General features: G+C 43.8%; 1 protein-coding gene across 11 annotated transcripts in view; it reads right to left on the reverse strand.

The window, feature by feature from the left end:
- Nucleotides 1-14,169, reverse strand: part of BMAL1 (basic helix-loop-helix ARNT like 1) — a 128,974-nt gene that overhangs the window by 2,748 nt on the left and 112,057 nt on the right. For 6 of the 11 annotated variants that reach the window (XM_047776248.1, XM_047776253.1, XM_047776252.1 and 3 more), the window contains 2 exons: nucleotides 6,788-6,911; nucleotides 3,865-3,958 (listed from right to left, as the gene is read on the reverse strand). In XM_047776248.1, the coding sequence (XP_047632204.1) occupies nucleotides 3,865-3,958; nucleotides 6,788-6,911 (218 nt within the window). The remainder of the gene's footprint in view (nucleotides 1-3,864; nucleotides 3,959-6,787; nucleotides 6,912-14,169) is intronic. The other 5 variants (XM_047776255.1, XM_047776251.1, XM_047776250.1 and 2 more) reach the window with 1 other exon arrangement.

Consider the following 14,169-nt stretch of genomic DNA (forward strand, 5'->3'; position numbering starts at 1 on the left):
TCTCTAGATACGCAGTTGGAAAAGGGAGATGTATTTTAATAGCCTTTTCAAATAATCATGGTCTGCCTCTTTGATATTACATCAAAACTCAGCAAGTGGAAGTTTCTTAAAGATCAGCTGCAATGTGGGATTTGAAACCATATGAGTTTATCTTGGCATTTATGATGGATCTTTACCTCTGTGATTTGGAAATATCTTATATTGGTCATTTGGAAAATACTGGTTCACTAAGTTACGCAGGATCTTCCAAACGTAGGCACATTTCATTGTCCAGCATCAAAACATCACTATTGCTGGAGAACCTATTGTGGCTCAGCAGAAACGAATCTGACTAGCATCCATGAGGACACAGGTCCAATCCATGGCCTCACTCAGTGGGTTAAGGCTCTGGCATTGCTGTGAGCTGTGGTGTAGGTCGCAGATGCTGCTTGGATCTGGTGTTGCAGGCAGTGAGCTACAGCTCTGATTCAACCCCTAGCCTGAGAATCTCCACATGCCACAGGTGCAGCCCTAAAAAGAAAAAAAAAAATCACCATTGTTGATATTACCTATATCATCAAATAATATCTTTTAAGTTTGGGGAAGCATTTGAGCTCAAAGCAGTAGATCGAAATTTTCTAAAAATTCTAAATTTTGCTTGAAAGTTAAAATTTTATCACATTGTTTTCCTTGAAGTCACAGGTTCATTCATTTTCAAGAAAATGCATGTTAAATACTCAAGTCTGAAAACCACAGTTTGTGATGATAAAAATGATGTCCTATGGAAAAGGCATTTGGTTCAGCTTATAACTTAAATAGTCACACAAGTGCTTCCTCGAGACAACCATCATACTTTAAGCACAAGTGCTTTAAGCGTACTTGCCATTTTGTAACAGTAGTAAAAAGATTTAGTCAAGGATATTATAAGACTATTTTACTGATTTATGAAGAACATTCTAAGTAGCTTTTAAATTTACCATTTTTTTATTGTGAGTATGTGGTGGTGAGATCCAGTGAGTTTTTGCAAAAGCACCCGTAGTTTTACCCAACATTGCTTTTGTACTATCAGTTCATATTTCAACACAGTGAGAAAAAATGTTTTAGCATTATGATGGAAATAGTTTTGGCCATGCAGACCCCTGAAAAGATCCCTTCTCCCCCACCCCCACCAAAAAGCCACAGAGGATTAGGCAACTGCTGCTTTATCTGACCCTGCCTTGGTGCCTCTACATGTCTGAACTCTCCCGGAACCTCTGAGGCTCACTAAGCCTCTTTTTTTTTGTCTTTTTAGGGCCACACCCACAGCATATGGAGGTCCCCAGGCTAGGGGTTGAATCGGAGCTGCAGTTGCCAGCCTGCAGCACAGCCACAGCAATGCCAGATCAGAGCAGCGTCTGCAAACTGCACCACAGCTCACAACAACGGTGGGTCCTTAACCCACTGAGCGAGGCCAAGGATTGAACCTGTGTCTTCATGGATTCTTGTCAGGTTCGTTAACCACTGAACCATGACAGGAACTCCTAGTTTAACCCTAATTAAAACAACTGGTAGGCTTTTAAAATGGCTCATTTTTTCATCAGCCAAATTTGAAAATGATGAGAAAGGTTGGAAACCTGGGGCCACTTTTACTTTTGTGGCTTTTACACTATTTAATGCTGTCATTTTTAACTCCATCTTGTCTACATGCCCTTCGTGTAAGACTTAACTGCTGACAATTCAGAATTTCTTCTCTCTGACCCATTTTTATAAGCCCAAAGAAAAGGAAAAGTGTTCCATAAATGCCTCAAAAATACTTGGGGCTTCGTGATGTAGAATATTCTCTTAGATCTCTGGCAGTTGTTGGTGTGAAAAGACTCAGAAGTCAAAAGACTTCAATTTAGCTTGGGGCCATGCTTATTAAATTCTGGGCTAATCATGTTAAAATATGGTAGCCTGGATTGTGTTACCTATGAGGTTGTGAGGATGAAAGACTGTATATCAAAATTCCCTGAGTAATATTGAAGCACTGAATGGAATTGGTAACCTTCTAAAAGAGAGTAGTGGGATTCTTGGTAATACCAGGAAGTCAAGTGCCTAAAAGTTGAATTGAAACACAGAGAAGAGGAGACCACACCAGGGAGACAGTGGATCCAATGTGGAGGAAGGACCCAGCGGTGTAAGAAAACAAGGTTAAGACTTAGCACAGCCTGCAAGCAGGGGAGAGGGGTGTACCTAGCCCAGACTTCATCTATTGGTGCTGTCTTCTGAGTCATTACTGGAGGCCAGGCTCTTTCACATACATTATTTCTTTTTCTTTTTCTTTTGTCGTTTTGCCTTTTTGAGGGCTGCTCCCGCAGCATATGGAGCTTCCCAGGCTAGGAGTTGAATCGGAGCTGTAGCCGCCAGCCTGTGCCAGAGCCACAGCAACGTGGGATTCAGCCGCGTCTGCGACCTACACCACAGCTCACAGCAACACTGGATTCTTTTTTTTTTTTTTTGCTATTTCTTTGGGCCCCTCCCGCAGCACATGGAGGTACCCAGGCTAGGGGTTGAATTGGAGCTGTAGCCACTGGCCTACACCAGAGCCATAGCAATGCGGGATCCGAGCTGCGTCTGCAACCTACACCACAGCTCACAGCAACGCCGGATCGTTAACCCACTGAGCAAGGGCAGGGACCGAACCCGCAACCTCATGGTTCCTAGTCAGATTCGTTAACCACTGCGCCACGACGGGAACTCCCATACATTATTTCATAATAGGACTTCACCTACAAAGATGCTGGCTTCCCTAACCTTATATTTTCCCCATTATAAAGAAACCTAGGGCTTAATAACAGTACAGGGCCACATAGCTAGCACATGGCAAAGCTAGGCTTCAAACCCAAGTCTGTCTTCTGACTGTGCACCTACCCATTAATTTATTGGCTTTCAAACCTTTTTCAGAAGCAGCAAAACGTTTTTTCAAATAAAAACTTTCACAGAATATTCTCATGGCATAAAATAGAAGTAAAGCTGCCCTGCTAGAAGTACAAGTCATGACCTTTCTCATCAACTGTCCCCATCTCCATCCTACCTGTGGCAGGACCACAGCCCCTGAGGAGCCCAGTTTTGAAAACCCAGGTCCTACTTTTGAGGCAGTTTGAGTCCTAAGAATCCACTTTATGTGAATTACTAATAATTCTTTATGTATCTTTTTTGGGAGATGGGATAGGGCTTATGTCCTAAGATGCTGGTCCTTGGGTCATCCTAACCTATGTTAGCATCAGGCACTAGAATTAGATTGATGCTTTACAACAAACATAGATTTGTAAATTCTCTGGCAAGGATGAAAACAGATTGGTTTCTAAGTCTTCTGGCCAATTCTACATGAGAGCTGGAGACTGATAAATGACTTGTACCCAATGCTATTTCAGCACAGGAAACCCCGCAACAGATCCCCAAGTATTCTATGGCTGTAAAAGCAGGACTTGCTTTCTGAAGTACTGCTGGTGGTATTACTGTTTCCAAGGCCTGGGCTAGACACTAATGATTATCTTCTTCCTTGAAGTCCCTGGCAGAGAGCTAGATAGTTTTTTATGTAAGGTACTCACTAGTCCTTCTCTCATGGGAGCTCCTGAATTCCTCCATGTAATGGGCTGATAGTTCCCCAATCCTCAGAACAATCTCTGCCTTCCCCACACACAAGGGAGAAATCCTCTAAGGATGTCAGCAAGCCTCTCTACCTCCATCAGTGTGCTTCGTACCTTGCCTAACACAGATGCATTTACTCTAAGAGGAAAAAAAGGGTCCTACTCCTTTCAGCAATCACAATGATAATAATATACTCCCACTTCCAACACTTTTCAGAACTTGGGCAAGCGCTCTCTAGATGAAGAAGGGCCTTAGTCTAAGAGTCATCAGCCCTACCTTCTTGCCTCCTGGAGAAGAGGCATCAGGGGGAGGTGTACTTGTGATGTTCAGTGGGCTGGAGCCACAGCTGGAAGGCGATGACCCTCTTATCCTGTCAGAGAAAAGAGGCGTTAGTTACATTGCCTTTCCTTTTGGTCAGTGGAGTGTGTGTGTTTTGTCAAGGGATGGGGGTGAGAAGAAGGATGAAGATCTAAAATAGGGATTGGCAAAGTTTTTTCCGTAAAGGGCTTGACAGTAACTGTCATATGTAGGCCATATGATCTCTGAATCCTCAGAACAATCTCTCAACACTGCTGCCCTTGTAGCTTGAAAGCAGCCATAGACAATATGCAAGTGAATGGACATAGCTGTGTTCCAAGAAAACTATTTACAGGTGATGAGCTGGATGTATCCCACGGTACCTGATCTAGAATGCAGATCCTGGAGTTGAGCTTCTGACCAAGCCTTTGGATTAGGGTTTGGATTTCAGGTTTGTGGATTTCAAGAAGGTGGCCAGTTTCCTTTCCTCACATAATCCAGATCTACATGTCGAACCTCTATCTTTGACACGAGGAGCTAGGGTCCACAGCAAATGATTTGTTTTATACTCTACAAACACTGTTTAGCTGGCAAATACTCAGAAAATGCGGGATGCTTGAGGTGGCTCAGCCACACCCAGAAAGTAGGCTTGCCATAGTAGTTGTTGTCTTCTAAGGCAACAGGCAATGAAAAATGGATCCAAGCCCTTCTCGACTAGCCTGGTTCTCAGCATAGTAGGTTTATAGAGGGCAAGACTTAGACTGTCAGTCCACATAAACTCCCGACAGGCTGAAGAACCTGTCAGTCCACATAAACTCCCGACAGGCTGAAGAACCTTGAGAAAGGAAGCCATGACCTGGCACTGAAGCTAGAGCAATGGGTGGCAACTGTGTGCCTACCATGCTCTTAGCCACTTACATGGATGAATGCAGCTTCTGCAGGGTCCTGCAGGGACCCCTCCACTGCCCAGCCGTCTTTTGGCTCTTGGCCTGTATTACCTACTTCTGTAGATGTGTGAGTAAACAAGCTCGCTCTCTCCCGGATAAGTTTCTCAAAGGCAGGAATATATAACTATTATCTACCACAAGTTCCTCACCCACACAGAGGACTACTAATTGCTTATTGAAAAATTGTTGAATGTCTCCCACTTTTCCTACCTACATCTGTGGAGCCATTATTTTTCCACGTTCCCATCTTGGAATGGCCTTTTCATTGTCACTTATGCTTCAATATCTAATCCTTAAACTACTGATTTCTTTTTTGGACACTGGTATCACTGCAGGATGGGCCTCCCTGCTGGGTCACTAAGCATGCTCGCCTTCATCTTTTCCCATTCCTAATCCAAAGTCTACAATGCTTAACTGAAACACCTGCTCAGCATCCTACAATGAATAGGATCTTACAATTTTCTTCCAGTTGAAACTGCTCAGCACCATTTCTTAGGATTCTTAGCCATCTCCCCGCATACCTCTGTGGTTCCTTCCTACAAAGAGTCTGCTCAGGTGGCCTCCTTTTTTATCCTAAATGTGCCACTCACATGCCCAGTCCAGTGTATGCCTGTCTTTTCTAGCAGGAATCCCCATACTCACAAACCCCAGCTAAGACCAAGTTCAAATCCTCCCTCCCTTGCCTATTGCAGCCCATGCATGCTCCCTTGTTCTATTACCATCAAGAAAACAGGCTTCTCAAAGACTAAGATCTTTGAGTTCAAGGTCTATTTTATACTGTTCTTGGCTGGTCCCAAGCAAAGCACAGGGTGTGCAGTGGCCAATCACACCAGATCATCCCTGTGCACCACTCCCACCTCTTTCCTGAAGGAGACTCGGGCAGCCACACCTGTCATTCCTGAAGGGTTGGAACAGAATGGCGCTACCCACTGGGATAAGAGCCCCTCTGTGGCCAGCCTCCAAATCTCCGGAGACAATCAATTCGGTGTCAGTAGGGAATAACAATTTTTTCTTTTCCTGTAGTTATGTTCCATTAAGTCTGCATTCCTGAGGACCTGGCTACCACCTTTTCCATTCCCCAAATTCAAATGGACTTAGAAGAACTGCTTCCCTCTCAGTGACACACAGACTCTTCAAGACTTAGACTTAATTAACAATTTTTGAGCTCTCACTACAGGTCAGTTTCTGTCCCTACAGGACACTACGTGTCAGTTCAGGGGAACTTCCTGAGTTCTCTCACAATCCTAGAGCAATCTGGGGGAGATAGACATTGCCTTCCTTTTACGGCTCGGGTCAACAGAGTCTACGAAGTTAAGTGAATCTCTTAAGCAGAAGCCCAGGACTCAAACCCAGGTCAACTGCTTCAAAGCTTCTTCTCTTTCATGTGGAAAAGAAGTCCTGCCCAAGGGAGCTTCTATTACGAGGTCTCTATTTGTTTGGTCTCCATTACGAATCTCAGGGTTGGCCACCCTACAGCATATGGAGTTCCCACGCCAGGGATCAGATCCGAGCCATAAGTGTGACCTAAGCCACAGCTGCAGCAATGCCAGATCCTTAACCCACTGTGCCAGGCTGGGGATCGAACCTGGGGAAGCTCCTTGGGCCATATACAAAGTAATAAGAAAGCTGAGCTTCCCAAAGAGTTACCTTTAACTCTGACCTGTTTGGGTTTAGCTTCTTTATCTAAAGGCAGGACTTTTTAGTCTCGACACTATTTACATTTTGGACTGAAAAACTCTTTGATGGGGTGGGGTTGTTGGGGAGGCTGTACTGTGTACCGAAGAATGCTTAGCAAGCAGATCCCTGTCTCCATCCACTGGATGTTAGCAGTGACCTCCCCCTCAGTTGGGACAACCAAGAATGTCTCCAGACACCCACAAAACATCCCATGGGGGGCAAAATGCCCCAAGGTTAAGATCACGGGTTGAAGGGAACAAGGAGAAGGTATTACTTGCCTGTGGATTTCCATGATTTCCTCAGCAATCATTCGACCTATTTTTCCTGCCCCAGCCCTGGTTCCCCCTGGAATCCCTGGAACAGTGGGGTGGGTCCTCTTTGGGCCACCTACAACAAAGGAATCTGAGAGTGGGAAAAGAGAAAACCAAGGAAGAATTGCTATTATGTGTTAAAACCAGTTCGTCCCATCATCCACCTGAAGTTCAACATTGGGGTTGTGCCTTGAGGGACATGAGAACCATAGCTTGTCAGAAAAAGGCATTCCAGCAGGAAAAAGCTCAAGTTTTCCTTCCAAGATCAGAGGTGCTGATATAAAGCCTCTAAATCTGCATGCAGTCAACATACATTAACCAAATACCACCAGGGTCACAGAGGTAAGTCAGCATCCCTGCCCTCAAGGAGCTCACAGTCTAATGGGGAGACGCACAAGATAAACCAGGGCTGGAGCAAAGTGCGAGAAGTTTGACAGGTCAGCAAGAGGCAGCCAACTCTTCCAGGGCACAAGTGCAACTTCCTGGATAAGACTAACTCTGAGCTGAGTCTCAAGGGAGGAGCATAAATTAGGTTGGCAGAGAGGTAACAGGAAAAAGCAACAGGCCCAGCATCCAATGTATGTAAGAACACTGAGGCCAGACAACTGGGGAGACTATTCTAAGACATTTATCATTTTTTATTTTTACTTTTTGGCTTTTTTAGGGACACACCTATAGCAATATGGAAGTTCCCAGGCTAGGGGTTGAACTGGAGCTGCAGCTGCTGACCTACACCACAGCCACAGCAACCTCAGATCTGAGCCCCATTTGTGACCTAACCCATACATAGGTCATGGCAACGTCAGATCCTTAACCCACTGAGCGAGGCCAGGGATCAAACCCACATCTTCATGGATACTAGCCAGGTTTGTAAATTGCTGAGTCACAACAAGAACTCCATCCAAGACTCATCATGAATGATGATGGAATAATAGATGAAAGTGAGAGGCAGGTACTAGTCAGCTCATGAAGGGCCTTGGATGTCCTATTAACAGATTTGAGCAGTATCCACAGGGGATAAGGAATACCAAAGGGGGAGTTCCCGTCGTGGCGCAGTGGTTAACAAATCCGACTAGGAACCATGAGGTTGTGGGTTCGATCCCTGCCCTTGCTCAGTGGGTTAACGATCCGGCATTGCCATGAGCTGTGGTGTAGGTTGCAGACACGGCTCGGATCCAGTGTTGCTGTGGCTCTGGCATAGGCTGGCAGCTACAGCTCCGATTCAACCCCTAGCCTTGGAACCTCCACATGCCGCAGGAGCAGCCCAAGGAATAGCAAAAAGACAAAAAAAAAAAAAAAAAAGAAAAGGAATACCAAAGGGTTTGACTCAGAAAATGCACTGACTCTGAGAGAAAAGACGGTGGAGCAGACAGAAGGACTCTAGCTCACTTCTCATGAAAACACGAAAATTACAACTAACTGCTGAACAGCCATCAACAAAAATAGGCTGGAAACTACCAAAAAAGGTACCCTACCCCCAAAGACAAAGAAGAAGCCACATCGAGATGACAGGAGGGGTGCTTTCACAATATAAGCAATCCCATACCCACTGGGTAGGCGACCCACAGATCAGAGGATAACTGTATCACAGAAGCTCTCCCACAGGAGTGAGAGTTCTGAGCCCCCCACATCAGGTTCTCCAGCCTGCGAGTCTGGCATTGGGAGGAGCCCCCAGAGCATTTGGTATTGAAGGCCAGTGGGGCTTGTGCACAGGAACTCCACAGGGCTGAGGGAAATGGAGCCTGTACTCCTGGAGGGTGCACCAAGGCCTTCATGTGCATTGGGTCAGAGGGCAAAGCAGGGACTCCCCAAAAATCTGGGTCAGACCTATCTGTGGGTCTTGATGGGTCTCTTGGGAAAGGAGGGGTGGCTGTGGCTCACTGCGGGGGTAGACTGGAGGCAGAGATCCCAGGAATGATCACTGGTGTGAGCTCCCCTGGAGACTGCCATCTGGGGAAGCTCTGGCTCCCCCCATCAGGGCTGAGAAGTCCCAGGCAAAACAATAAATAGGGTGGGAACAAAGCCCCACCCATCAGCAAACAGACTGCCTAAAGTCCTCCAAGGCACACAGCTGCCTTTATTCACACCCAGAGACAAAGCTCCACTCACCAGAGGGACAAGACAGATCCACCTACCAGTGGGCAGGCACCAATCCCTCCTATCAGGAAGCCTGCAGTAAGCCGCTGTATCAGCTTCACACACAAGGGGGCAGATACCAGAAGCGAAAGAGGCTACAACCCTGTAGCCTGCAAAAAGGACACCATAAAAAAAGCTATACAAAATGAAAAGGCGGAGGAAGAAGACAACCACCTCTCCCCAAATCAGCTAAGTGAACTGGAGATTAGCAACCTCCATGAAAAAGACTTTAATGATAGGAAAGATGATCTAAGAACTTGCGAAAAAACTAGAGGCAAAGATCAATAAATTACAAGAAACACTGAACGAAGAAATAAAAGTTTCAAGATTAAACAAGCAGAGATGCAAATTACAATAACCAAAATAAGAAATTCACTAGAAGGAACCAATAGCAGAATACAGGAAGCAGAAGAATGAATAAGCAAAGTGGAATACAGATTGGTGGAAATCAATGACACAGAACAAAGAAAAAAGAATGAAAAGAAGTGATGACAGTCTAAGAGAACTTTGGGACAACTTTAAATGCATCAAGAATCACATTATAGGAGTGCCAGAAGGAGAGAGGGAGAGAAGGGGCCAGAGAAAATATTTGAAGACATAATAGCCAAAAACTTCCTCAACATGGAAAAGGAGTTGCTTACTCAAATCCAGGAAGCACCACAAATATCATGCAGAATAAACCCAAGGAGGAACACTTTGAGACACTCATTACTCAAACTGACCAAAATTAAAGACAAAGAGAAAATATTGAAAGTAGCTAGGGAAAGGCAATAAATAACATACAAGGGAACCCCAATAAGCTTATCAGCTGATTGTTTTTGTTTTTTTTTTTTTTTTTTAAGGGCTGCACCCACAGCATATGGAAGTTCCCAGGCTAGGGGTCAAATTGGACCTACAGCTGCTGGCCTACACCACAGCCACAGCAACATGGGATCCAAGCCACATTTGTGATCTACATCACAGCTCATGGCAACAACAGATCCTTAACCTGCTGACTAAGGCCAGGGATCGAACCTGCATCCTCATGGATATTGGATTTGTTTCTGCTGCATGACAATGGGAACTCCCAGCTGATTGTTTAGCAGAAACTCTGCAGGCCAGAAGGAAGTGGCATGATATACTAAAGTGATAAAAGGAAAAAACCTAAGACTACTTTGTCCAACAAGGCTTTCATTCAAATTTGAAGGAGAAATAAAAAGCTTTATAGACAAGCAAAAGCTAAGAGAATGCAGCACCACTAAACCAGCTTTAAACGACAAATTTTAAAGGAACTTCTCAAGGGGGAAAAGAAAGGGCCACAACTAGAAACAGGAAAATCACAGATGAGAAGGCTCACTGATAAAGGCAAACAAACATAGAGTAAAGGTAGGAAATCATCTGCACACAAATACGATACCCCAAACCAGCCATCATGAAAAGAGGAGGGTACAGACACAGGATACTGGAGATGCATTTGCAATTAAGAAATGAACAACTTAAAACAATCTTTTTTTTTTTTGTCCTTTTGCCTTTTCTAGGGCCACTTCCCATGGCATATGGAGGTTCCCAGGCTAGGGGTGGAATCGGAGCTATAGCCACCAGCCTACGCCAGAGCCACAGCAACGCAGGATCCGAGCAGCATCTGCAACCTACACCACAGCTCACGGCAACGCCGGATCCTTAACCCACTGAGCAAGGCCAGGGATCGAACCCACAACCTCATGGTTCCTAGTCGGATTCGTTAACCACTGCGCACCACGACGGGAACTCCAAAACAATCTTGTATATACATAGATTCCTCATGGTAACTACAAACCAAAAATCTGCAGTAGATACACACACAAATAAGAAAAAGCAATCCAAACACAACATGAAAGATAACCATCAAACCACAAGAGAACAAAAGAGGAAGTGAAGAAAAAAGACCAACAAAAACAAATCCAAAACAATTAACAAAATGGCAATAAGAACACGCATATCAATAATTACCTTAAATGTAAATGGACTAAATGCTCCAACTAAAAGATAGACTGCCTGAATGGATACAGAAACAAGACTCATATATATGCTATCTAAAAGAGACCCACTTCAGTTCTAGGAGACATACAAACTGGAAGTGAGAGGATGGAAGAAGATATTCCATACAAATAGAAATCAATAGTCATATCAGACAAAATAGACTTTAAAATAGCGATGGTTATAAGAGACAAAGAAGGACATTACATAAGATCAAAGGATCAATGCAAGAAGAAAATATTACAATTGTAAATATATATGCACCCATCACAGGAACACTTCCATATATAATGCAACTGCTAACAGCCATAAAAGGAGAAAGTAACAATAATACAATTATAGTGGGGGACTTTAACACCCCACTTACAGCAATGGGCAGATCATCCAGAAAGAAAAAGCGCAATGCAATGCCGACCTTAAATAATGCATTAGATCAGATCAACCTAAAAGATTTATAGAATATTCCATCCAAAAGCAGCAGAATACACATTCTCCTCAAGTGTACACAGAACATTCTCTAGGAGAGAGAGGTCACATTCTGCGCCACAAATCAAGCCTCAATAAATTTAAGAAAATGGAAATCCTATCAAGCATCTTTTCCAACCACAATGCTATAAGATTAGAAATCAATGATAAGAAAAAAAAACTGCAAAAAAACTGCACTGGAGACTAAACAATATGGTATTCAACAACCAATCACTGAAGAAATCAAAAGAGGAAATTAAAAAATACCTAGCAGCAAATGACATCAAATGCACAACAATCCAAAACCTCTGGGATGCAGCAAAAGCAGTTCTAAGAGGGAAGTTTACAGCAATACAAGCCTACCTCAAGAAACTAGAAAAAGCTCAAACAAACAACTTAACTTTACACCTAAAGCAGCTAGAGAAAGAACAAACAAAACCCAAAGCTAGGAGTTCCCAACGTGGCTCAGCGGTTAAAGAACCCGACTAGTATCCATGAGGATGTGGGTTCGATCCCTGGCCTTGTTCAGTGGGTTAAGATCATGGTATTGTTGTGAGCTGTGGTGTAGGTCACAGACGTGGCTTGGATCCTGTGTTGCTGTGGCTGTGGCTGTGGTACAGGCCAGCAGCTACAGCTCCAATTTGACCCCTAGCTTGGGAACCTCCCTATACTGCAGGTACGGCTCTAAATAGACAAAAAAGACACACACACACACACACACACACACAACCTGAAAGGTAATAGAAGGAAAGAAATCATAAAGATCTGAGCTGAAATAAATGAAATAGAAACAAAGAAAACAATAGAAAAGACCAGTGAAACTAAAAAGCTGGCTCAACAAAATTGATAAACTCTTAGCCAGACTCATGATAAAAAAAAAAAAAAAAAAGTAGTGGGCCCAAATCAATAGAATTAGAAATGAAAAGAAGTTAGAATTGACATCACAGAAATCCAAAGGATCACAAGAGACTACTGTAAGTAACTATATGACCATAAAATGGACAACCTAGAAATGGACAACTTCTTAGAAAGGTACAACCTTCCAAGACTGAACCAGGAAGAGAGAAGATGAGCAGATCATTCACAAGTACTGAAATTAAAACTGTGATTTAAAAACTTCCAACAAGCAAAAGTCTAGGACCAGATGGCTTCACAGGCAAATTCTGTCAAACACTTAGAGAAGAGTTAGTTAATACCTATCCTTCTGAAACTATTCCAAAAAATTGCAGGGGAAGGAACACTCCCAAACTCATTCTAGGAGACCACCATTACCCTGCTACCAAAACCAAAGATAGCTCAAAAAAAGAAAATTAAAGGCCAACATTCACTGATGAAAATAGATGCAAAAATTCTCTACAAAATACTAGCAAATCAAATTCAACAATACATTAAATCATGATCAAGTGGGATTTATCCCAGGGATGCAAGGATTTTTCAATATCCGCAAATCATTCAGTGTAATACAACACATTAACAAACTGAAGAATAGGAGCTCCCACGGCGGAGCAACTGGATCGGTAGTGTCTTAGAAACGTTGAGATGCAGTTTGATCCCTGGCCTGGCACGGTGGGTTAAAGATCTGGTGTTGCCACAGCTGTGGCTTAGTTCGTGGCTGCAGCTCAGATCTTATCCCTAGCATGGGAGCTCCATATGCCAAGGGGCAGCCAAAAAAAAAAAAAAAAAAACCTGAAGAATAAAAAACACATGATCATCTCAATAGACGCAGAAAAAGCTTCTCACAAAATCTAACACTCCCTTCTGATAAAAAGCCCTCCAGAAAGTGGGCATATAGAGAACCTACCTTACCATAATAAGGCCTTATTGAAGCCACAGCTAACATGATTCTCAATGGTGAAAAGCTGAAAGAATTCCCACTAAGATCAGGAACACCTTTTTTTTTTTTTTTTTTTGGCTTTTTAGCTATTTCTTGGGCCGCTCCCTCGGCATATGGAGGTTCCCAGGCTAGGGGTCGAGTCAGAGCTGCAGCCACTGGCCTATGCCAGAGCCACAGCAACACAGGATCTGAGCCGCATCTGCAACCTACACCACAGCTCATGGCAACACCGGATCCTTAATCCACTGAGCAAGGGCAGGGACCGAACCCACAACCTCATGGTTCCTAGTCGGATTCGTTAACCACTGCGCCATGACGGGAATTCCCACTCTGACCACTTTTATTCAACATATTTTTCGAAGTCCTAGCCATGGCAATCAGAGAAGAAATAAAACGAATTGGAAAAGAAGAAGTAAAACTATCACTCTTTGCAGATGACATGATACTATACATAGAAAATCCCAAAGATGCTACCAGAAAACTGTTTGAGCTCATCAATGAATCTGATAAAGTTGCAGGACAGAAAACTGATTGACAGAAAGCTATTGCATTTCTATATACTAACAATGAAAGATCAGAAAGAGAAATTAGGAAAACAATCCTATTTACCATCACAACAAAAAGAATAAAATACCTAGGAATAAACCTACCTAAAGAAACAAAAGACCTGGAGCTCCCATTGTGGCTCAGTGGTTAACAAATCCAACTAGAAACCATGAGGTTGCGGGTTCGGTCCCTGGCCTTGCTCAGTGGGTTAAGGATCTGGCATTGCTGTGAGCTGTGGTGTAGGTTGCAGATGTGGCTTGGATCCCGCATTGCTGTGGCTCTGGCGTAGGCTGGCGGCTATAGCTCTGATTCGACCCATAGCCTGGGAACCTCCATATGATGCAGGGTGTGGCCCTAGAAAAGGCAGAAAGAC

This window comes from Phacochoerus africanus, chromosome 4, assembly GCF_016906955.1.
Source record: "Phacochoerus africanus isolate WHEZ1 chromosome 4, ROS_Pafr_v1, whole genome shotgun sequence".
NCBI lineage: Eukaryota > Metazoa > Chordata > Mammalia > Artiodactyla > Suidae > Phacochoerus > Phacochoerus africanus.